This window comes from Selaginella moellendorffii, unplaced genomic scaffold, assembly GCF_000143415.4.
Source record: "Selaginella moellendorffii unplaced genomic scaffold, v1.0 SELMOscaffold_5, whole genome shotgun sequence".
Classification (NCBI taxonomy): domain Eukaryota; kingdom Viridiplantae; phylum Streptophyta; class Lycopodiopsida; order Selaginellales; family Selaginellaceae; genus Selaginella; species Selaginella moellendorffii.
In genome coordinates, this window is record NW_003314266.1 from 570,212 (window position 1) to 593,204 (window position 22,993).

The following is a 22,993-nucleotide window of genomic DNA, read 5'->3' on the forward strand; positions in this document are numbered from 1 at the left end:
ATTATTTAGGGCTCATGCGAGGGAAGAGAGCGATCACTTTAGGTAAGGGCTCGTCGATTCTAAGGCGCTGGTTTCGATCTGATCGCCAAGAGCAGCAAAACCTCCAGGGATCTAGCCGCCGAGAACAGCAACATCAGCAGCCGCGTAGAGAACAGGGAAATTTCGACAGCAAGTCAAGCTTTCTAGCGGCAGTGAAGGCGTGTAGTTGCGCCAAGGATCTCCGAGAGGGCAGGCGCCTCCATTCTAGCGCTGTTGCCAATGGCCTCGCCTCGAGCATCGTCGTGGCAAATGCGCTGGTCAGTATGTTCGCGAAATGCGGCAGCCTTGCGGATTCTCGCGCCGTCTTCGACGAGATGGCGATCCACGACGTGGTGTCCTGGAATTCGCTGATCCTGGGCTACGCAGAGAATGGCGAGCCGGAATCAGCATTGGAACTCTTCGATCGCATGAGAAGAGAGGGTTTCAAGGCTGACAATCGGACCTACGTTGCGGCCCTCATGGCGTGCATTGCTCTGGGCGCACAGGAAGACATGAAGCGGCAGCACGGGAAGAAATCTCTGGAAAGAATGGTGGTTCTAGAGAAGGGTCGAGAGATCCATGCTCAAGCTTCCACCGCTGGCTATGGATCCAACATCTACGTTGCAAACACGCTCATCAACATGTACTCAAAGCTTGGGTGCCTTGAGGAGGCTCGAGAGGTGTTCGACCGGATTGGAAAGGAGGAGAGGAGCGTTGTGTCGTGGACCGCGATGATGATGGGGTGTAACGAGAATGGAGACGAGCAGGAAAGTTTGGAGCTCTTTCGGCAAATGCAACGCCATGGCTGTCCTCCCAACTCTCGGACTTTTGTCGCAGCGCTCATGGCCTGTGCTGGATTGGCCGAGAAAGCTGATGGGAGTGACAAGGCCGAATATCTTGAGAAGGGACGAGCGCTTCATTCACAAGCTGTGAAAGGTGGCTGCGGCTCGGACGTTTTCTTCGCGAGCACTTTGATCCATATGTATTGCAAGTGTGGGAGCCTGGAAGATGCTAGAGCCGCGTTCCAGCGAATGCAGCGCTTGGACGTGGTGTCCTGGAACGCTCTCATCCTGGGACACGTTGAGAATGGCGAGAGCCAGCGTGCACTCGAGATCTTCGGCGGCATGAAGAGGATCGAGAGACATCGCCGCTGCTCGCCGAACGCTCGGACTTTCGTTGCTGCGCTCATGGCCTGCTCCAGCCTGGCTGCACAAGAAGCTGGCAAACAGGTTGACGGGAAGCTCGTGAAGCCGGAGAGTTTGCAGAGAGGGATGGATGTACATTCGCAAGCGGTGCAGTGTCGCTGCGAAACGGAGCTTTTCGTGGCCACCACCTTGATCGACATGTATTCGAAGTGCGGGAGCATGGTCGAAGCCCGAAAGTGCTTCGACAAGATGCCCAGCCGCAACGTCGTTACGTGGAATTCTCTCATCCTGGGCTACGCGGAGAACGGTGACGGTGAGCAGGCCTTGCAAGCCTTCCGGCGGATGAAAGCCAACAAACGTCTCGTGCCGGACACTCGAACTTACGCTGCAGTGCTGATGGCCTGTGGCAGCATGGCGTCGCTTGAAACCGCGAGAGACGTCCATAGCGAGATTCGTGGTCTCGGGCTCGACCAAGATGGATTCATCGCCAACTGCTTGGTGGACTGCTACTGCAACTGTGGGAGCTTGGAAGAGGCAACACAGGTTTTTGACGCGCTGGGCAGCAAGAACGTTGTCTCCTGGAGCTCGCTCATAGCAGGATACAGCCGCCACGGCCACGTAAAACAGGCTCTCGACTTGTTCCAGAAGATGCAAGACGGTGGCTTCCAGGCGGACAAGATGACCTTCACGTCCATCCTCACGGCTTGCAGCCACGCCGGACTGGTGGAAAAAGGGAAGGAGCTGTTCGAGCTTATGGCCTCCAAGCACGGCGTGGAGCCGGACATGGACCACTACCACTGCATGATCGATCTTCTAGGCCGCGCAAACCATCTGGAGGAGGCAGTGGCGATGGCGGAGGGAATGCCGTTTGATCCAAATGCCGTGACTTGGAAGACGGTGCTGGGGGCGTGCCAGAAGTGGAACAACGTCCGGATCGCGAGGGTGGCGTTTGAGAGGCTGCGGCAAGTCGACGGGGAGCAAGCGGCGCCGTACGTTCTCATGGCAAACATCTTTGGAAGCTCGATCTCGTCCAGCGACAAGTCTTGCTCCAACTGCTCGACGAGGAAGACTTAAGGTAGCAGTTGCTTTATTTTCCACGCAACCTGAAGTTTAATTTGATTTCTAGAAAGGTGATGCAAGAGTAACAAATCAAGTTGTCTTCGTCGGAACAGCAGTTCTCTATAATATGGAGATGGCCTGTGGATCCAGAGCATCAAATCGATGGACTTGGGTGTGGCCTTGTTCCTCCTTAGCGTCGGCTTGACCACACTGTCACTTCTCATCGGGAGAATTCTATCTTCGCAGCGGCGGCTCCCTCCAGGTCCCTTCTGTTTCCCCATTTTTGGAGCACTCTTCTCCCTCCAGGAGCCACTCCACCAGCACTTTGCGAAGATCAGCAAGAAGTATGGGCCGATTGTCTTCCTCAAGGTCGGAATGGTCCCGTTTGTGGTGGTGACCGACAAGGAAATGGCAGCGCAGGTTCTTAAGGCCCACGACCTCGAGTTTGCAAGCCGACCGGACGAAGAGTTCTTTCGGATCGTCAGCCACGACTGGAACGATCTTATCCTGGCGCCCATCGGTGAGAAGTGGAAGACAATGAGGAGGATTTGTAGCACACACCTGTTTAACAACAGTACGCTAAAGGCTAGCGCAGGATTCCGGGAGTCGGAGATGAAGCATGCAGTCAAGGCCATTTTCCAGCATTCCGGGACAACGATCAAGCTGCAAGAGGTTTTGAGCAATCTCGCGTCAAATTCACTATGCCTGGTTCTTTTTAGCAAGCGGGGGGTGGAAGTGGTGGATCTCATCCGGAACATACTCGGTCTAAGCTTGAACTTGAACATTGGAACCCTGCTTCCGGCACTCGACTGGCTGGATCTTCATGGAGTCTACAAGAAGCTCAACACGGAGCTCGTACCTCGCCTTAAGCTCGTGCTGGAAGATCAAATCGACAAGCATCGACGCAGGAAAGATGAAGCTGGGGATACATTCGTCCCTCAGGACTTCACCGACGTTCTTATATCTCTCGAGGACAAGGATAAGCTGTCAAACATCTCCATCTTGGCACTGCTCTCGGTAAGCATCTAGATCGTGGTCGTGATCACTGAAAAACTCTAGTTTTGCGTCAGGACATGGTTATTGCAGGGTTGGAAACTTCACTAGTGACGCTCGAGTGGACGATGGCGGAGCTCATAAACCATCCCCAAGTCATGTCCAAGGCTCAAGAGGAGATCGACAGCGTTGTAGGGACAGCTCGCGCGGTGCAAGAGTCCGACCTTCCAAACCTTCCATACATCGAAGCCATTGTCAAGGAATCACTGCGTCTCCACCCGGCGGTGCCACTGGGCGCTCCTCACATGAATCCCAAGCCTGTCAAGCTGGGAGGCTACACCATCCCTGGCGGCTGCAAGGTTCTCGTAAACATATGGGCCATTGGACGCGATCCCGCTCGCTGGTCCGACCCAGAAGCGTTCCAGCCGGAGCGCTTTCTCGGCTCCTCCATCTCTCCCAACGGGCAGAACTTTGACTTCCTTCCATTCTCATCGGGGAGGAGAGTTTGTGTTGGCTATCCACTCGCGATGAGATCCATCCCTTTTTTCGTGGCCAGTTTGCTCCAGGCATTCGATTGGAGTCCTGCTAACCCGAGCGGGATCGACATGGAAGAATGCACGAGAAGTACAACTATGAAGCTGAATGCTGACTTGCTTGTAAACGCGTCCATCAGGGTCGATCAAAATATAATATAAAGCTTTCTATACCATGTTGATTAAATTGTTTAGCGTTGGAGATGTTTCAAATACAATATAAATACAAATACTAGGTGTTTTAAAGTCCAATGCTCGATGTTAATAGCAACAGCTAGTACATTACGCAATCCTGAACAGAGTAGATGTAGAAGTAGTCAATCTGTTAAAGCTCTAGGGGCCTCCTTCAAGCCTCGATGGGCACCCGTGTTGAGTTTCTGGACAAAGTCGCAGCGATGCGGTTGTTTACATTGAAAGTCGTTGGTTTTCTCATGCCGATTTTCTTCCAGGCGAATTACCGCAATACCAGTGAGTTTAGAGCACTTGAAGTATGAAGTCTTCACGATTGTACCAGTCAAGGTCAGCATTTTCACCAAGATCTCCCGGAAATTCTAGTTAAAACTCGTCTTTTGCTCGTACATTGAGGACCAATGTGTTTGCTCCAACTTTGTGGACCCTGCGATTGCGTAATCCAGGGACGTGATCGCCCCTCAGGAGTTAAATATGTGATTGATGGAAGTGGCGACGTCGTGACTGAAAATCACTGTCCGTGGCTGTGATGTGTTTGGAGATTACTCCTCCAAGCGGCTAAAATCAGTGACATTGGAATCGTCTGGAAACCTAGACTTTTTTTCTGATTCCAAGTCATATTGCTACATAACAGTATCTTTCTTTGTTTTTTAAAAAACCCTAGCCCTAATTGACTGACGGAAACTGCTATGACACGTCGGATTTGCGTTAGCGTCCGATCGCCAAGAACAGCACGATCTAGCCGCCGGGAACAGCATCGTAGGTCTTTCTAGGCAGTGAAGTCGTGTAGCAGCGCCAGGGGTCCCCGGGACTCCATTCTAGCGCTGTTGCCAATGGCCTTGTCAGTATCTTTGCGAAATGCGGCAGCGTGGCGGATTCTCGCGCCACGACGTGGTGTCCTGGAATTCGCTGGTCCTGGGGTACGCTGAGAATGGCGAGCCGGAAGCAGCAATGGACGTCTTCGATCGCACGAAGAGAGTATTTCACGGTTGACAATCGGACCTATGTTGCGGCCCTCATGGCGTGCATTGATCTGGGGGCACAGGAAGAGATCAAGCGGCAGCACGGGAAGAAATCTCTGGAAAGAATGGTGGTTCTAGAGAAGGGTCGAGAGATCCATGCTCAAGCTTCCAGCGCTGGCTATGGATCCAACATCTACGTTGCAAACACGCTCATCAACATGTACTCGAAGCTTGGGTGCCTTGCGGAGGCTCGAGAGGTGTTCGACCGGATTGGAAAGGAGGAGAAGAGCGTTGTGTCGTGGACCGCGATGATGATGGGGTGTAACGAGAATGGAGACGAGAAGGAAACGTTGGAGCTCTACAACGCCAGGGCTGTCCTCCCAACTCTCGGACTTTTGTCGCAGCGCTCATGGCCTGTGCTGGATTGGCCGAGAAAGCTGATGGGAGTGACAAGGCCGAATATCTTGAGAAGGGACGAGCGATTCATTCACAAGCTGTGAAAGGTGGCTGCGGCTCGGACGTTTTCTTCGCGAGCACTTTGATCCATATGTATTGCAAGTGTGGGAGCCTGGAAGATGCTAGAGCCGCATTCCAGCGAATGCAGCGCTTGGACGTGGTGTCCTGGAACGCTCTCATCCTGGGACACGTTGAGAATGGCGAGAGCCAGCGTGCACTCGAGATCTTCGGCGGCATGAAGAGGATCGAGAGACATCGCCGCTGCTCGCCGAACGCTCGGACTTTCGTTGCTGCGCTCATGGCCTGCTCCAGGCTGGCTGCAAAAGAAGCTGGCAAGCAGGTTGACGGGAAGCTCGTGAAGACGGAGAGTTTGAAGAGAGGGATGGATGTACATTCGCAAGCGGTGCAGTGTCGCTGCGAAACGGAGCTTTTCGTGGCCACCACCTTGATCGACATGTATTCGAAGTGCGGGAGCATGGTCGAAGCCCGAAAGTGCTTCGACAAGATGCCCAGCCACAACGTCGTTACGTGGAATTCTCTCATCCTGGGCTACGCGGAGAACGGTGACGGTGAACAGGCCTTGCAAGCCTTCCGGCGGATGAAAGCCAACAAACGTCTCGTGCCGGACACTCGAACTTACGCTGCAGTGCTGATGGCCTGTGGCAGCATGGCGTCGCTTGAAACCGCGAGAGACGTCCATAGCGAGATTCGTGGTCTCGGGCTCGACCAAGATGGATTCATCGCCAACTGCTTGGTGGACTGCTACTGCAACTGTGGGAGCTTGGAAGAGGCAAAACAGGTTTTTGACGCGCTGGGCAGCAAGAACGTTGTCTCCTGGAGCTCGCTCATAGCAGGATACAGCCGCCACGGCCACGTAAAACAGGCTCTCGACTTGTTCCAGAAGATGCAAGACGGTGGCTTCCAGGCGGACAAGATGACCTTCACGTCCATCCTCACGGCTTGCAGCCACGCCGGACTGGTGGAAAAAGGGAAGGAGCTGTTCGAGCTTATGGCCTCCAAGCACGGCGTGGAGCCGGACATGGACCACTACCACTACATGATCGATCTTCTAGGCCGCGCAAACCATCTGGAGGAGGCAGTGGCGATGGCGGAGGGGATGCCGTTTGATCCAAATGCCGTGACTTGGAAGACGGTGCTGGGGGCGTGCCAGAAGTGGAACAACGTCCGGATCGCGAGGGTGGCGTTTGAGAGGCTGCGGCAAGTCGACGGGGAGCAAGCGGCGCCGTACGTTCTCATGGCAAACATCTTTGGAAGCTCGATCTCGTCCAGCGACAAGTCTTGCTCCCACTGCTCGACGAGGAAGACTTAAGGTACCAGTTGCTTTATTTTCCTGAAGTTTAATTTGATTTTTTGATGCAAGAGTAACAAATCAAGTTGTCTTCGTCGGAACAGCAGTTCTCTATAATATGGCGATGGCCTGTGGATCCAGAGCATCAAATCGATGGACTTGGGTGTGGCCTTGTTCCTCCTTAGCGTCGGCTTGACCACACTGTCACTTCTCATCGGGAGAATTCTATCTTCGCAGCGGCGGCTCCCTCCAGGTCCCTTCTCTTTCCCCATTTTTGGAGCACTCTTCTCCCTCCAGGAGCCACTCCACCAGCACTTTGCGAAGATCAGCAAGAAGTATGGGCCGATTGTCTTCCTCAAGATCGGAATGGTCCCGTTTGTGGTGGTGACCGACAAGGAAATGGCAGCGCAGATTCTTAAGGCCCACGACCTCGAGTTTTCAAGCCGGCCGGACGAAGAGTTCTTTCGGATCGTCAGCCACGACTGGAACGATCTTATCCTGGCGCCCATCGGTGATAAGTGGAAGACAATGAGGAGGATTTGTAGCACACACCTGTTTAACAACAGTACGCTAAAGGCTAGCGCAGGATTCCGGGAGTCGGAGATGAAGCATGCAGTCAAGGCCATTTTCCAGCAATCCGGGACAACGATCAAGCTGCAAGAGGTTTTGAGCAATCTCATGTCAAATTCACTATGCCTGGTTCTTTTTAGCGAGCGGGGGGTGGAAGTGGTGGATGTCATCCAGAACATAGTCAGTCTATGCTTGAACTTGAACATTGGAACCCTGCTTCCGGCACTCGACTGGCTGGATCTTCATGGAGTCTACAAGAAGCTCAACACGGAGCTCGTGCCTCGCCTGAAGCTCCTGCTGGAAGATCAAATCGACAAGCATCGACGCAGGAAAGATGAAGCTGGGGATACATTCGTCCCTCAGGACTTCACAGACGTTCTTATATCTCTCGAGGACAAGGATAAGCTGCCAAACATCTCCATCTTGGCACTGCTCTCGGTAAGCATCTAGATCGTGGTCGTGTGATCACTGAAAAACTCTAGTTTTGCGTCAGGACATGGTTATGGCAGGGTTGGAAACTTCACTAGTGACGCTTGAGTGGACGATGGCGGAGCTCATAAACCATCCCCATGTCATGTCCAAGGCTCAAGAGGAGATCGACAGCGTTGTAGGAACAGCTCGCACGGTGCAAGAGTCCGATCTTCCAAACCTTCCATACATCGAAGCCATTGTCAAGGAATCACTGCGTCTCCACCCTGCGGCCCCACTGGGAGTTCCTCACATGAATCCCAAGCCTGTCAAGCTGGGAGGCTACACCATCCCTGGCGGCTGCAAGGTTCTCGTCAACATATGGGCCATTGGACGTGATCCCGCTCGCTGGTCTGACCCAGAAGCGTTCCAGCCGGAGCGCTTTCTCGGCTCCTCCATCTCTCCCAACGGGCAGAACTTTGACTTCCTTCCATTTTCATCGGGGAGGAGAGTTTGTGTTGGCTATCCACTCGCGATGAGATCGATCCCGTTTTTCGTGGCCAGTTTGCTCCAGGCATTCAATTGGAGTCCTGCTAACCCGGGCGGGATCGACATGGAAGAATGCACGAGAAGTATAACAATGAAGCTGAATGCTGACTTGCTTGTAAACGCGTCCATCAGGGTCGATCAAAATATAATATAAAGCTTTCGTTGTCAAGCTATAGCGTTGGAGAGGTGATCGTGTAGATGTTTCAGATAACAATATAAATACAAATACTAAGTCCAATGCTCGATGTTAATAGCAACAGCTAGTACATTAGGCAATCCTGAACAGAGTAGATGTATATGTAGTGAAACTGTTAAAGCTCTAGGGGCCTCCTACAAGCCTCGATGGGCATCCAAAAGTCGCAGCAGCCGACGGAACGGTGATGCGGTTGTTTACATTGAAAGTCGTTGGTTTTCTCACGCTGATTTTCTTCCAGGCGAATTAGTTCTCCCGAACCGCAATACCAGTGAGTTTAGAGCACTTCAAGTATGAAGTCTTCACGATTGTACCAGGCAAGGTCAGCATTTTCACCAAGATCTCCAGGAAATTTTAGTTAAAACTCTTCATTTGCTCGTGGAAGACTTGGTGTTTGCTCCAGCTTTGTGGATTCTGCGAGTGCGTAATCCAGGGACGTGATCAGGAGTCAAATATGTGATTGATGGAAGTGGGGACGTAGTGACTGTGAAAATCACAGTCCGTGGCTGTGGTGTGTTTGGAGATTACTCCTCCAAGCGGCCAAAATCAGTGACATTGGAATCGTCTGGAAACCTGGACTTTTTCTCTGATTCCAACACTGGATTCGTCATATTGCTACTATCTACAGGAAAGCGAATATTATTTTAGGGCTCATGCGAGCGTCCGATCGCCAAGAACAGCACGATCTAGCCGCCGAGAAGAGCATCGTAGGTCTTTCTAGGCAGTGAAGTCGTGTAGCAGCGCCAGGGATCCCCAGGGATCCCCGCTGTTGCCAATGGCCTTGTCTCGAGGTCAGTATCCTTGCGAAATGCGGCAGCGTGGCGGATTCTCGCGCCACGACGTGTTGTCCTGGAATTCCCTGGTCCTGGGGTACGCTGAGAATGGCGAGCCGGAAGCAGCAATGGAACTCTTCGATCGCATGAGGAGAGAGGGTTTCACGGTTGACAATCGGACCTATGTTGCGGCCCTCATGGCGTGCATTGCTCTGGGCGCACAGGAAGAGATGAAGCGGCAGCACGGGAAGCAAGCTCTGGAAAGAATGGTGGTTCTAGAGAAGGGTCGAGAGATCCATACTCAAGCTTTCAGCGCTGGCTATAGATCCAATATCTACGTTGCAAACACGCTCATCAACACGTACTCGAAGCTTGGGTGCCTTGCGGAGGCTCGAGAGGTGTTCGACCGGATTGAAACATCTTTGGAAGCTCGATCTCGTCAGCGACAAATCTTGGGGCCACGTGATCATGCAACCTGGTGTTTTATCCTGGAATCACGATTCTGTTTGCATTCATTGGAAGGCCAGTTCTCTGCCATCACCCATATCTCTATAATATGGTGATGGCAGAGTGGGTGACACCAGGCACATTGAAAGTGGAGCCAGCAGAAGACATAAGCCGCAGCCCAAGCTGCTTATTTAAATCCCGGGGTACCATGTAAAATGTGCTCTTAGGACCTATAAAATGATTTGATTATAGGGGCCAACATATGCAAGGGCATCAATTTTTGCCATGCAAGACAGTATCACTTCACTTTTCCATGCACGCTGATGTTTTATATCTTCTGGAATCAGGAACACGAGAATCACGATGCTGTTTGCTATATATGGCGATGGCATGTAGATGCAGACCAGTGAATCGATGGACTCGGTTGTGGCTTTGTTCGTCCTCGCCATCGGCTTGATCACCCTGTCACTTCTCATCGGGAGAGTCGGGAGAGTCGGGAGAGTTCAATCGTTGCAGCAGCGGCTCCCTCCAGGTCCATTCTCTTTCCCCATTTTTGGAGCGCTCTTCTCCCTTAAGGAGCCACTTCATCACCACTTTGCGTTGATCAGCAAAAAGTATGGGCCGATTGTCTTCCTCAAGATCGGAATGGCCCCGTTCGTGGTGGTGAACGACAACGAAATGGCAGCACAGGTTCTTAAGGTCCACGACCTCGAGTTTGTAAGCCGGCCGGACGACGAGTACTTCCGAATCGTCAGCCAGGATTGGAACGATCTCGTCTTGGCGCCCATCGGTGATAAGTGGAGGACTATGAGGAGGATTTGCAGCACACACCTGTTTAGCAACAATATGCTCAAGGCAAGCGCAGGATTCCGGGAGTCGGAGATGAAGCATACAGTCAAGTCCATTCTCCAGCAATCTGGGACAACGATCAAGCTGCATGAGGTTTTGAGCAAGCTCTTGTCAAATTCGCTATGCCTGGTGCTTTTTAGCGAGCGGGGGCTGAAAGTGGTGGATCTCATCCAAAACATAGCTGCTCTAAGCTTGAACGTGAACATCGGAACCCTGCTTCCGGCACTTGACGGGCTGGATCTTCATGGTGTCTACAAGAAGCTCAACACGGAGCTCGTACCTCGCCTTAAGCTCTTGCTGGAAGATCAAATTGACAAACACCGGCGCAAGAAAGATGAAGCTGGGGACAGGTTCGTCCCTCAAGACTTCACCGACGTTCTTATATCTCTGGAGGACAAAGATAAGTTGCCAGACATCTCCATTTTGGCACTACTCTGGGTACGAAGTTTTACCAGCATCTAGTTAGATCTTGGTCGTGATCTCTTAAAGCTCTCTTTTTTATTGCGACAGGACATGGTTGTTGCGGGGCTAGAAACTTCACTAGCGACGCTCGAGTGGACGATGGCGGAGCTCATAAACCATCCCCGAGTCATGTCCAAGGCTCAAGAGGAGATTGACAGCGTTGTAGGGAGAGCTCGCGCGCTGCAAGAATCAGATCTTCCAAGCCTTCCATACATCGAAGCCATTGTCAAGGAATCACTGCGTCTCCACCCGGCGGCCCCATTGGGAATTCCTCACATTAATCCCAATCCCGTCAAGCTGGGCGGCTACACCATCCCTGGCGGCTGCAAGGTTCTCGTCAACATATGGGCCATTGGACGCGATCCCGCTCGCTGGTCCAACCCACTAGCGTTCCAGCCGGAACGCTTTCTCGGCTCCTCCATATCTGTGAACGGGCAGAACTTTGATTTTCTTCCATTTTCATCTGGGAGGAGAGTTTGTCCTGGCTATCCACTGGCCATGAGATCGATCCTGTTTTTCGTGGCCAGTTTGCTCCAGGCATTTGATTGGAATGCTGCTAACCCGGCTGGGATCGACATGGAAGAGCGTACTAGAAGTATGACAACAAAGCTCAAGGCTGACTTGCTTGTAAATGCGTCCATCAGGGTCGATCAAAATATAATATAAGCATTGAAGACCGCCTTGGCGCCTATTAACTATGCGAGATGGAACGGATGACGGGAGACCAAGACCAAGATGGCGAAGACCATGAGTGATGAGGGTAGGTCCCATTTTCCTCAGTCGTGCACAGGCCTTTATATTTATCTGACCATGTAATAAAACAGGACATGTGATAAAACTGTTGCGCTGAGCGTGATCGTTTAGACTGAGGTTATGAACTTCTCGCTTCAAAACTTGAATGTTGTTGACAGAGCCTTTACTTGGCTCACTGTTATCTTGATCTTCAAGAGTTTGAGTTTGTTCAGCCGACAACAATACTGGACTGGTCCTTTCGTTGATGTGGAGTGCTGAATTTTGAATTTTTTTCATAGAGCAATGCAAGCTCCTCGTTTCTTCGCATGAGTTGTTTCAGTGAAAACAGAAACGCGCGTTTGCCAGTTCTCTATAATATGGCTATAATCACAGACCTTCACATGCCCAACATATGCAAGGGTTGCTCTATGAAAAAAATTCAAGCAGATCGAAAGGACCAGTCCAGTATCAAAAAAATTATCATTTAAATTGCCTTTCACAACATTGTACTTTTAAATCTTTACCACTAGGTGACCCTTATATTGTTGAATGTTATGTCTAAGCTCTAAAGTGGCAACAAGCTATTCATCATCAGGTTTAGACCATTCCTCTAAGTCATCAGCTTCATCATCAACATGAGTCTTAAGTACTTGAACTATCATGCACTTGTAAAAATCTTCAAAATTCTAAGCTTATGTCCATTTATTTCTTGGTAAAGCTACTCTAAGGGAATCTAGCAACCTTTTTGCTCCTTCAAGCCAACTTCCACGGGCTTGGCATTCATCTTGCCCCCATTTCCTTCCATTGTCGCAAATGTATTGCCTAGCCTCCATAAGAAGGATGATCACCTTCTCATCAGTCTTGACACCTATATAATATATATTTTACATGAGTTAATCTTATATTTACCCCTTCCCCTCCCAACAATAGCCCAGCTAGGGCTGCCCACCTTCAATCTCCTATTTGCCTGTATAGTCACTTAATTTAGCTGGAAAGTTTATCCTATATATTTGACTTTCTAAGTTGTGACCAAACAGGTTCTTGCTTTTTATGAGCTGCAACAAACTTTAAGGCCAAATTTACTTTCATTTCAACTACATGATTTATATAGTTAGCATTGGCTTTACAAAAATTGAAGGAAACCGTCTTTAATGGATTAAATGCAGCCAATGCAAACTTAGGGCTAAAGCATATGGAGCTTTATCAAATTTTGTGATAAATAAGGTAGAACAACAAGGGATGTGAGTTGGAAGATTAGTGATTTTGCCATAATTTTGTTGAGGGTCCAAGGCAAATGAATCAAAATTATCAGAATGCTATGAGTATTGTTAGAAAGTATGGAAAATTTAGCATATTTATCACTTTTACATGAAATCCTAAATGCCAAGAAATTTCAGAAAACTTGTTGCCTAGACAGACCACATATAATAGACCTGATTTAGTAGCTCAAGTGTTTTATACAAAAAAAATTAAATTTGATAGAAGATATATACAAATACAGTATTTTAAAGATATTAATAGTAATGTATATGTTATCGAATTTCACCACATTGTTATATACTTATGATTTTAAGGAGTGAGAATAAAATAAGAACTATAGATAACTATAGATAATATTGTGTGTGTGTGTGTGTTGGAGCCTAATGGAAACATCACATGTGATTTGATGTTTTCTTTCAAATGGTTTGTTAATTTATGAGCTCTCCTTCTCTTCTAAGATGAATGACATGAGCAGCTCGAGCAGATGAAAACAGTTGATGGGGAGTTGACATGTGACTATTGTCACTCTCATTTGTTTTCCACAGGCATAGTCTTACTTCAGCTCGTGTTGAATGCTCTCGAGATGAGGCAGATGCAACATTTGCAAAGGAAAAGCTGGCGTTGATGACGCAAGAGTATGAAAGTCGGTGATATTCGTGCATTGCTGTCATAGAAATTGCAAATTCTAGCGATTACAAAGGAGCTCAATACTCAAGAGAAACGTGGAGCTTTCTCAATCTGTAACTGATTACCAACATAGGCTCAGAGAAAGCACTCAAAACGTCCAAAGAACCGAAGATGAAGCAAGAAGGTTCTCGATAGAGGTAAAAGAAATTCAATCGGACACTCAACCTGCTCAAGTGAAGACACTCCTACAATTACAGATTGGATGGCCTGTGTAGGCCCTCATGACCTTTATAAATAGCCTACAATGTAATGTAATGCTTGGATGGCGGGCTTCATCTTTGAGTATGTGAAATCCGGTAGGTTGCTGTGCAAGCATTGCAAGCTCAAACTTGCCAAGGGCGATCGGCATTGTGAGCAAGGGCGTCGGAATTGACATGACTGGTAAAGATTTTCCATTCTTTTCTAGCAATTTCTTTCTTTTCTTCTTCTTGCGGAAGGCATCACTCCAAATGCATTTTGGAGATCCAAGCTCTCCTGTCGTGGGCGTTCTCAAGGCCAAAGGTTCGCTGCATTGAAAGTACTTTTTTTTTGCAGAATGCGACGAGACAAGAGAGCTTTCTGATTTGTACAGGCTTCGGATCAAACTATTATGAAGGATATGCTACAGGGAAAATACTAGAGCGCTCATGCCCATGAAGAGGTCCTGCGCGTCTTTGGTGTCTCTGAGGGGAAAGCTGTTGTGCCGAGGGAAACTCGACAGCTTTGGCATGTGAAGTTGTCCAGCTTTGAGCCATCTCAATTCCCTACATGCTACAAGGTTTGCGTTTTGCATTTAACGCTTTTGATTGTATTAATCTTTCAAGACGCATAGGATGTATCTCTGCCCGTTGGGAGTCATTTTACTCGTTAACAATGTAAGCTTCTCTTACGATAATGCACCGGATCATGGTACTTTTACTCGATTTGCAGCTAGATAATAGTGGAATGTTGTCGGTTGCAGCTTTCAACTTTGACAGCTGCCTTGTGAACACTGATGTGAAAAGGAAAAGCTACAGGCCTGCCACGAAGAGGGGTATAAACTGTGAAGTGCTTGCTCATTGCTTTCACTTGTTCTTTTTTGTGTTAGGTGGTGTCCACAAACGAGTCCAACATTGGTAGGTGGTCATGTCCCAACTTGAGGGTGTGAAGCGAGGCAGCTTGAGGCTTGCAACATCTCTTGCAAGCGCTTTGAGAATGCTGGGGCAACTGGAGCTTTGGTAAGGAAATCTTACCATCGCCAATGCTTTTGTCTTCCAGATTCCACTGTGGAAAAATTGTGATTCGCTACTGGTTTGATGGTGACGGTTTTACAAATTCCTAGAGTTTGGATAGGAAAGTAAGTTGGTTTATTTCAACGGTATTCCATGATCTTTTGATGCCTTTCAGGAATCTTATGAAACAACTCAAAATTCAAAAAAAAATTCAAATCTGTTGGGACTTGCTTCAAGCTTTTAATAAGAGTAAGCTTAACTTATAATTTAGGTTGTGTTGAGAGTTGTTTTCAAACATTATTATGACTTTAAACATTTTTAAATTTTAACACAGACAATTAAAGACTCACATGTGAATAATTTGCCATATCTAATCCAGTATGCACAAATTCAGTGAATGAAAGGAATTATGGTAAGAAAAATTTCTTTGGGTTTGCATCTATTGTAATTATTGAAGGTATCTCTATCTCACCTATCTCAAGGTATTGAACGTAATTTTGCTCAACATTTATATAAAGACAAATATGGACATGTATGGGATCTGGCATTTCAAAATGTTGCCATTAGATAAAGTATATATGATTATTATCAAATCATATTAGATGACTTTGGATGCATATGCTATTATAGATTTTATAGTGAATAAAACTTGCAATTTTAAATTTTAGTTTATAATTAATTAGAATATATATAAGTATAATTATAGAATGGCTAGAGATTTAAATTCAAAACAGAGAAAGATGACCCAGTTATACTTTGCCACATTATAACTGCCTCAAGATCATTTTGAAGATAAATGACATAACACAATATGGACTATAAGAAGTTGATGCAAATAGTGGAAATGAATAAAAGGATACTGTGATTATCCCACTAGAGCTTCTTTTAGACACTCAAAATTGCATTCTTTTGGTGGCTGAGGCAAGCACAAATGTTTGTTGATGTTGATAATCTAAGGTACCTTTGAAAACACCATGACCCTTGTATAAAAAGACTACAAAAATTTAATATACCTTAGCATAGATAATCCTAAACAAAAAATATATAGCTATTAAATTAAAATAAAAAGTAATAGTGTATCAGTTGAGCACACTCTACTACATCATCAAAAAATTGACATAACTATAAGAATCAATCAATCAATACTCAGAGCAGCAGTATAACTCAGAAATAAGCTATGTCAAATATTTATTAGAGCATATTTTGATGTAAGATATATACAGATTCAAAATGTTTTCTTATGTATTTTGAATCTTTGGAACCTTTTCAATTTCAATTTTACATTCAAAAAGTTTTAGGAGGCAAATACTTTTTAGGATGGCTTCTTATATCTCTGTTTTTTTATAGGTCCCATATAAACTCCCATGTTTCTACAGGTATTGTTTTTTATAATTTTCCTTTTAAAAAAGTTTTTATATTTTAGATAATGGTATAAAATTTTATGTCAAGAACATATATAAAATATATTCATGAATATTGTAATATGTTAGATCTAATTTCATAAATATTTTATAAAAAATATATTTTATAATACAAGAGAATGAAGAAACATCAATGTAAATAATAAATAAAATAACCTTATGTTTTATTTATTGATAAGTCATTATATAACATTGAATAAAGTAACATATACAAAATAAAATAGTATTATCGTGAACACATATTAATTTGTTAGATCTATGTATGTGTATAATCATGATCTCATTTATATAATTGCTGAATAATAAGTAGTATTGACAAATTTATTACTAATATATTTTAAGTTTTCTAGATTTTTAGTAATATATGATTTTAATCTTTGGCTAGAGACAATATTGTAGAAAATTGTCAAAAATTTTAAAATTTCCCAAGGATTTTGAAATTATACCTTTCATATATAGCTTACTAGCATGATATCACCTAATTATAATCTTGATGAAGCATGGTTTATTATTTTCTTTATCAATCTGGATATTTAATTGGGAGCTTTTCTACTACATTCTAGCCTAAATCACTTTTATTGAGAAGTTTATATAAACCAGTCTATTTAGTATTTTAATCTTGTATTTCTATTCTCTATCTTTCTTGTATCATTCTTACAAATATGACACATAATTGTGTTCTATTTGGAAACCATTAACTTCTATATTTTTTAAAACTTAATTTACCCTTTTGAACTAGCTGGATATTTTAGTCATGCTTAGGTAACAACTCTCAGGGATTGAAATAATACAATTGCAGAAAAAAACTCTAGAGCAATATCAAAAACTTTATACGAACTATGTGTCACTATTAAAAGAAAAGATCAAATTTATGTAAAGCTGCTGGCAGATTAAATAAGGTTATGAGCAAGAAGGCTAATAGAAAATATAAAGGAGGATTTGATATTAGCATGTGTATGAGATAGCTTATACCTATTACATACCAAGAATCATTCTCTATTGTCATGGGGTTTAATATAAATGTGGTATTAATTAGGATAAATTTACTTAGTGGGTTTAATAATAATGCAAAGCTCAGGTAGTGAATTTGAATATTAAAATATAAGAATTTAAAATTAGGCTTGTAAAATGTTATTAGTTAAAAACCAGATAATGGATTTAGTATTTGAAGCAAGAAAGAAAATATAAAGATATTGCTACTCTTTTGAAATATATATTAGTATTAATATTAAAAAAGTAATTTAAATTTTACTAATTAGAGAAATATTTATTTAGTGTTATATACATTTGAAAGAAGAAATTATTGAGGATATATCAAAATATTTGTATTTTTATAAGTTCTCATTTGATGTTGTCAAGATTGCATGGAGTTATGCATCTAAGTCGACTATGAGAATTGGTCATCCCTTGCTGAGTGTGGCAAAGTTTCTTGAGTTAGAGTTCTCCTTGTTTGATATCTCCTACCCGGTTGTAAGTTCCTTAACGCAATGCTCCTAACTGCCATGGAATCAAAGATGTGCTGGTTGTGTTTTTTGCTCTCAATATACAGACTTCAAGAGACTTGTGTTGGTTTGGGCGAAGCCCATTTCCATAAGAATGGAACTAGCTCATTGCTGCTAATCCAAAACCAGTTTTGTCATGTTCAGTAGCATCACCACCATCACAAGGATCACTATGCAAAGCCACCATTGCTAAAATCTGAGCAGGGCGAAAGGAGAATCTGGCAGGCAAAGGATGAGGCTGGGAATTGTGAAATCTTGTGCTCTTGTTGTGGCAGGTTGAAGGTAAGGACTTTGTTCTTTGTGTTGTTTGAGAGTTCTAAGTGAGTTTCTGGTTCTTCCTCATTTTTTTCTCTCTTTTGTGTTTGGTAGTATGCTGGTGTAATGAAAAAGAGACACCACCTACAAGATTTGTCAGCAGGTACATCATCTGTCATCATGTTTGCTGATTTCAATCATTCTTTAGTTTTGAATGCAACCGAGTTAGAGTTCCATTCCTGAGAGTTATGACACAACACTTAAGAACTTATCTGCAAATGTGGATTTCTACACAAGGGTCACCAACTTGTCGCTGCTTCTGTAGCTGCATGATGTTTGTGATTTTCTTGCTCAAGCTGGCTATGAGAAAAAACAAAAGTTGTAGAAGGCATAGTTTAGAATCAAAGCTGTAAGTCTCAGTAGTAACTGGTAGTAGTAACAAGGTAAGGAACTTTGTTGTTCATGCCGGCTGAGATTTTTAAGCAAGTTTCTAGCTTACCTTGCTCTTATTCAATGATTCTTTTGATCATTTTTTTTTGCTTTTTCATTTTCATAGTGTCTAATGCCTCACCTTTGTTTTGCAGCCTTTTAAATGCTACACAGCACCAATCCAATCTCTTGCCACTCCTATTGCTCTCTCCCTGATGACCACTTGAGGTTTGTGTAGTCTTTTACTTCACGTGCTCGCTTGATTCCTTAAAATTGTGCTTAAAAACTTAACTATGAATGTGAATTTCCACAGAAAGGTCACCAAACTGTCACTACCACCATCACTGCATGATGTCCATGATTTTGTGGCTCAAACCTATCATAAGAAAAACTAGTTAGTGCAGGAAAGAAATGACTAGAAAGAAATGAAAGACTTGCAAACCTGGTAAAGCTGTAGAATACACAGATTGGAATTAAAGTTATAAGTCTCAGTAGCAACCTATAAAATTACATGCTAAGAAAAAGCAAAAAAAAGAAATAAATTGAACAATTACAATTCCAACTACATTTTTTCAAATTGAAAATATTCTCTATTGGATCCTTGCTAGTAACAAATATTTATTACAAAAGTATGAAACATAAATGGAGAAGTATATTCTACCCTAAAAAAGTGAATGTTATCAATATATAAAGAAGTGTAATATATATTGAAACTATTAAGGGAAATCAAGTTGAAGAAGCATTTAGAAACTGTTAATATATGTGGCAAAGGGAATGTAGGGGATATTTAGTTATAATTTACATGTATGCTCATATACAATTGAAAGACTGAATATTCATTTACTAAATTTACAAAATATATATTTTAATAAGGATGAATAAGAAATTACTCTGGAAAAAAGTTGTTGTACAAAATTAATTTATATAATATTATCAAGATGTAAAATATAAAATAATAATATATATATATTGATGAATATGAAGGTTGAAGGCCTTGATGAATGAAGTAATACAACATATATGGGAAATATGGTAAACAAGAAAATATAATGAAAATAGTAAACAAGTAAATATTTATTTTATTTAAAAATAGATTTTTGTAGTTCTTCAAATAGTATAGTAAGATTCTAAGATAAACTCTTTGTTTCACTTCCAAATTCAATATAGATGATAAACTATTTCTAAACCTCATACCAGTATGATGGAGCACATCATACATTGCAAGGAGGGATCTAGGTTCAGCATTTTGCAAATAAGGATCTAGAGTAAGCAACATATGTGTTGTGATACTTTCCAAGCACTTTTTGCTCGAACTTCATATATATGGCTTCTTGATGGTCAATTTTAATAGAATTGCCTCGAAGCCTCTTGGTTGAATAGTGAAAAAGGAGACAAGCTCACAAATACCCATTGTGCAGCTAGATGTTTCTATCACACATGCTCACAAAAAAAAAAGGTAATATTTTCTCCAGTGATCTTGGGATCTATCCGAGAACAGCAACATCAGCAGCAGCCGTCTGGTATCTTTGAGGTGGAGAACATCAGAATTTCGTCCAGATGTGTTGCAGCACCAGTGAGGGTGCAGGCGCCTCCATTCTAATGGCCTCGTCTCGAGCAGCATCGTTCTGGGTGAAAAAAGAATCGTTCCTTCACACATCCAGTTGCAGTAAGTGAGGAGTGCTGATAGCTTTCAGTTTCACCGAGGCTATAAATTGCGGGGTGCAGTTCTCTTCTTTTGGTCTGCCAAAATGTGTGGGAGTGATGAAGTTTTATGTCAAAACAAAGGTGATATAAACATTACAAGGAGTACCTGGAAAAATCCCCACTCTGCACACACACAATTTTAAGGGATAACTTCCCGTGTTCGATGACACCGGCAAGCAATATGATCGAGCAGACACACGGAAATCAAAGCCATTCTGTACCAAAACCTGCGACTGCACAGCAAGAGCTATTTTGTAAGTCAGGAACTTGTAAACCATAATATCCCAAGAGTTTTGCGATAAATCCAGGGAGCTGTGATGGCTATGAGAGGCATTTCCTTTTGCTCGACTGGGTTGTTCTTTTCTATCACCAATTGCTCTCCATCTCCACTCGGAACTTGTCTTTTTGGCCGACCAAGCCCGAGTCTTACAGGTACTCAGCAGGTGCATGCACTTGCAATTTACAAAGAGTCTCCTTGGAAAGATTTCAGAAACGCTTGGCCTCGATGGCGGCGAGTCCGACTTCCTGGAGATAAAGTTTGGAGAGTGCATCTACTAGACTATTCGGGTTACAAACCATTACCGTCCGTATCACTATGCTGCTCCAAGACGACTCCAGATTTTGCAGATCAGATTTACTATCATTTTTCTAAGAGTCCTTACCTCTTTCTCTTCAGATAATAACCAAGCCGTGGTGAAGACCGAACGCTTATCTTGGGCAATGTTTCAAAGCCCGTTACTCGATATGCTCGTTGCTCCTGCTGTGAATCCCGGGTTCGGGCAGTACAGGTCGAGCTTCCTCAACAAATGAGTTTTCATTTCAGGAATTTGGAAGCTGAGCAGGCACTGCATGGAAAATAGCCTCGACCCATTTCTCTACACTTTTCTCCCGAAGATTAAGAGCTGGGGTCTCAGCTCCCCCCGGCCTTTGCACCGATGATGATAGTGTGTAACGAGAATGGAGGCGAACGGCAAGTTTTGGAGCTCTTCTTGGCCATCTGGAAGAGGCAGCGGTGTCACAAATCTCTAAGGTACCAGCTGCTTTATTTTTCCATGCACGTCTCCTGGAATCTCGAGCAAGAGTATCACGATTCACATCACGCTTGTCTTCATTGGAACGCGAGTTCTCTATAATAGGGCAAGGCCTGTAGATCCAGGCTAACGAATCGATGGACTTAGATGCGGCCTTGCTCGTCTTCGGCATCAGCTGCATCGCACTACTACTTCTCATCCGGAGAATTCGATCGCCACAACAGCGGCTCCCTCCAGGTCCGTTTTCCTTCCCCGTTTTTGGAGCGCTCTTCTCCCTCGAGGAGCCACTCCACCACCACTTTGCGAAGATCAGCAAGAAGTATGGGCCGATTGTCTACCTCAAGATCGGAATGGCCCCGTTCGTGGTGGTGAACGACAACGAAATGGCCGCAGAGGTTCTTAAGGCTCACGACCTCGAGTTTCCAAGCTGACGACGAGTTCTTCCGGATCGTCAGCCACGACTGGAACAATCTCATCATGGCGCCCATAGGTGATAAGTGGAAGGCAATGAGGAGGATTTGCAGCACACAGCTGTTTAACACTACTATGCTCAAGGCAAGTGCAGGATTCCGGGAGTTGGAAATGAAGCATACAGTCAGATCCCTTTTCCAGCAATCTGGGACAGCGATCAACCTGCAAGAGGTTTTCAGTAACCTCTTGTCAAATTCAATATGCCTGGTTCTTTTTAGCGAGCGGGGACTGGAAGTGGTGGATCTCATCCGAAAAAGCTTGAACTTGAACATTGGAACGCTGCTTCCGGCACTCGACTGGCTGGATTTTCATGGAGTCTACAAGAAACTAAACAACTTGCTCATTCCTCGCCTGAAGCTCTTGCTGGAGGATCAAATCGACAAGCACCGACGCAGGAAAGATGAAGCTGGGGACAGGTTCGTCCCTCAAGACTTCACCGACGTTCTTATATCTCTCGAGGACAATGATAAATTGTCAGACATCTCCATTTTGGCACTGCTCTCGGTATGTTTTACCAACATCCCGTGATCTCTCATGTTTCCTTCTTGCGACAGGACATGGTTGTTGCGGGGCTGGAAACTTCACTAGTAACGCTCGAGTGGACAATGGCGGAGCTCATAAACCATCCCCGAGTCACGTCCAAGGCTCAAGATGAGATCGACAGCGTTGTAGGGAGAGCTCGCACGGTGCAAGAGTCCGATCTTCCAAACCTTCCATACATCGAAGCCATTGTCAAGGAATCACTGCGTCTCCACCCGGCGGCCCCACTGGGACTTCCTCACGTGAATCCCAAGCCCGTCAAGCTGGGTGGCTACACCATCCCTGGCGGCTGCAAGGTTCTCGTCAACATATGGGCCATTGGACGTGATCCCGCTCGCTGGTCCGACCCAGAAGCGTTCCAGCCGGAGCGCTTTGTCGGCTCTTCCATCTCTCCCAACGGGCAGAACTTTGATTTCCTTCCATTCTCATCGGGGAGGAGAGTTTGTGTTGGCTATCCAATCGCGATGAGATCCATCCCATTTTTCATGGCTAGTTTGCTCCAGGCATTCGATTGGAGTCCTGCTAACCCGCGCGGGATCGACATGGAAGAGCGCTCGAGAAGTATGACGATGAAGCTCAAAGCCGACTTGCTTGTCAATGCGTCCATGAGGCTCAAATGTCAAAATATAATATAATTGAGCTTTGAAAAAATTCCAGATTTTTCTATCATTGATTTTGGCCGTAATCTCCAAACATACCACAACCACACTTTCATTGTTTGTGATCGCGTAATCCAGGCACTGCACAAGCAAAGGAGAGTTCTTTTCTTGCGTACGTGGGCCGTTGGATTTGTTGCATCCGACGGTGGATGGTTTCTAATTATAACTTATGATTGGATGGTGGGGAAAAAGAATGT

General features: G+C 45.1%; 5 protein-coding genes across 5 annotated transcripts; all 5 read left to right on the plus strand.

The window, feature by feature from the left end:
* LOC112344606 lies at positions 1-6,685 on the plus strand. Its single transcript, XM_024669675.1, has 6 exons — positions 1-2,234; positions 2,373-3,239; positions 3,293-3,879; positions 4,198-4,267; positions 4,731-5,220; positions 5,304-6,685. Exons 1-6 carry the CDS (start codon positions 15-17, stop codon positions 6,683-6,685), a joined length of 5,616 nt encoding a protein of 1,871 aa, XP_024525443.1. The 5' UTR covers positions 1-14.
* On the plus strand, positions 2,237-3,942 carry LOC112344676 (flavonoid 3'-monooxygenase-like). Its single transcript, XM_024669931.1, has 2 exons — positions 2,237-3,239; positions 3,293-3,942. Exons 1-2 carry the CDS (start codon positions 2,385-2,387, stop codon positions 3,908-3,910), a joined length of 1,473 nt encoding a protein of 490 aa, XP_024525699.1. The 5' UTR covers positions 2,237-2,384; the 3' UTR covers positions 3,911-3,942.
* Positions 6,686-6,738: 53 nt separating the features above from the next.
* On the plus strand, positions 6,739-8,351 carry LOC112344677 (flavonoid 3'-monooxygenase-like). Its single transcript, XM_024669932.1, has 2 exons — positions 6,739-7,672; positions 7,728-8,351. Exons 1-2 carry the CDS (start codon positions 6,818-6,820, stop codon positions 8,343-8,345), a joined length of 1,473 nt encoding a protein of 490 aa, XP_024525700.1. The 5' UTR covers positions 6,739-6,817; the 3' UTR covers positions 8,346-8,351.
* A 1,603-nt stretch (positions 8,352-9,954) lies between these two features.
* LOC9658436 (flavonoid 3'-monooxygenase) lies at positions 9,955-11,606 on the plus strand. Its single transcript, XM_002964682.2, has 2 exons — positions 9,955-10,891; positions 10,964-11,606. The coding sequence occupies exons 1-2, from the start codon at positions 10,001-10,003 to the stop codon at positions 11,579-11,581; spliced, it is 1,509 nt and encodes a 502-aa protein (XP_002964728.2). The 5' UTR covers positions 9,955-10,000; the 3' UTR covers positions 11,582-11,606.
* A 9,049-nt stretch (positions 11,607-20,655) lies between these two features.
* Positions 20,656-22,788, plus strand: LOC112344607 (flavonoid 3'-monooxygenase-like). The gene is made up of 3 exons (XM_024669676.1): positions 20,656-21,552; positions 21,587-22,101; positions 22,152-22,788. The coding sequence occupies exons 1-3, from the start codon at positions 21,264-21,266 to the stop codon at positions 22,770-22,772; spliced, it is 1,425 nt and encodes a 474-aa protein (XP_024525444.1). The 5' UTR covers positions 20,656-21,263; the 3' UTR covers positions 22,773-22,788.
* The last annotated feature ends 205 nt before the right edge of the window (positions 22,789-22,993 follow it).

Bases quoted from the DNA above. Each gene is read 5' to 3' on its own strand.
- LOC112344606 (XM_024669675.1), top strand. From the start codon at position 15: ATGCGAGGGAAGAGAGCGATCACTTTAGGTAAGGGCTCGTCGATTCTA. The intron at 4,268-4,730 runs GTCAGCATTTTC...GTCGTGTAGCAG, and splicing joins TCACGATTGTACCAGTCAAG to CGCCAGGGGTCCCCGGGACT. The intron at 5,221-5,303 runs GTAACGAGAATG...CTTTTGTCGCAG, and splicing joins GACCGCGATGATGATGGGGT to CGCTCATGGCCTGTGCTGGA.
- LOC112344676 (XM_024669931.1), top strand. From the start codon at position 2,385: ATGGACTTGGGTGTGGCCTTGTTCCTCCTTAGCGTCGGCTTGACCACA. The intron at 3,240-3,292 runs GTAAGCATCTAG...GTTTTGCGTCAG, and splicing joins CCATCTTGGCACTGCTCTCG to GACATGGTTATTGCAGGGTT.
- LOC112344677 (XM_024669932.1), top strand. From the start codon at position 6,818: ATGGACTTGGGTGTGGCCTTGTTCCTCCTTAGCGTCGGCTTGACCACA. The intron at 7,673-7,727 runs GTAAGCATCTAG...GTTTTGCGTCAG, and splicing joins CCATCTTGGCACTGCTCTCG to GACATGGTTATGGCAGGGTT.
- LOC9658436 (XM_002964682.2), top strand. From the start codon at position 10,001: ATGCAGACCAGTGAATCGATGGACTCGGTTGTGGCTTTGTTCGTCCTC. The intron at 10,892-10,963 runs GTACGAAGTTTT...TTATTGCGACAG, and splicing joins CCATTTTGGCACTACTCTGG to GACATGGTTGTTGCGGGGCT.
- LOC112344607 (XM_024669676.1), top strand. From the start codon at position 21,264: ATGGACTTAGATGCGGCCTTGCTCGTCTTCGGCATCAGCTGCATCGCA. The intron at 21,553-21,586 runs GCTGACGACGAG...TCGTCAGCCACG, and splicing joins TCACGACCTCGAGTTTCCAA to ACTGGAACAATCTCATCATG. The intron at 22,102-22,151 runs GTATGTTTTACC...TTCTTGCGACAG, and splicing joins CCATTTTGGCACTGCTCTCG to GACATGGTTGTTGCGGGGCT.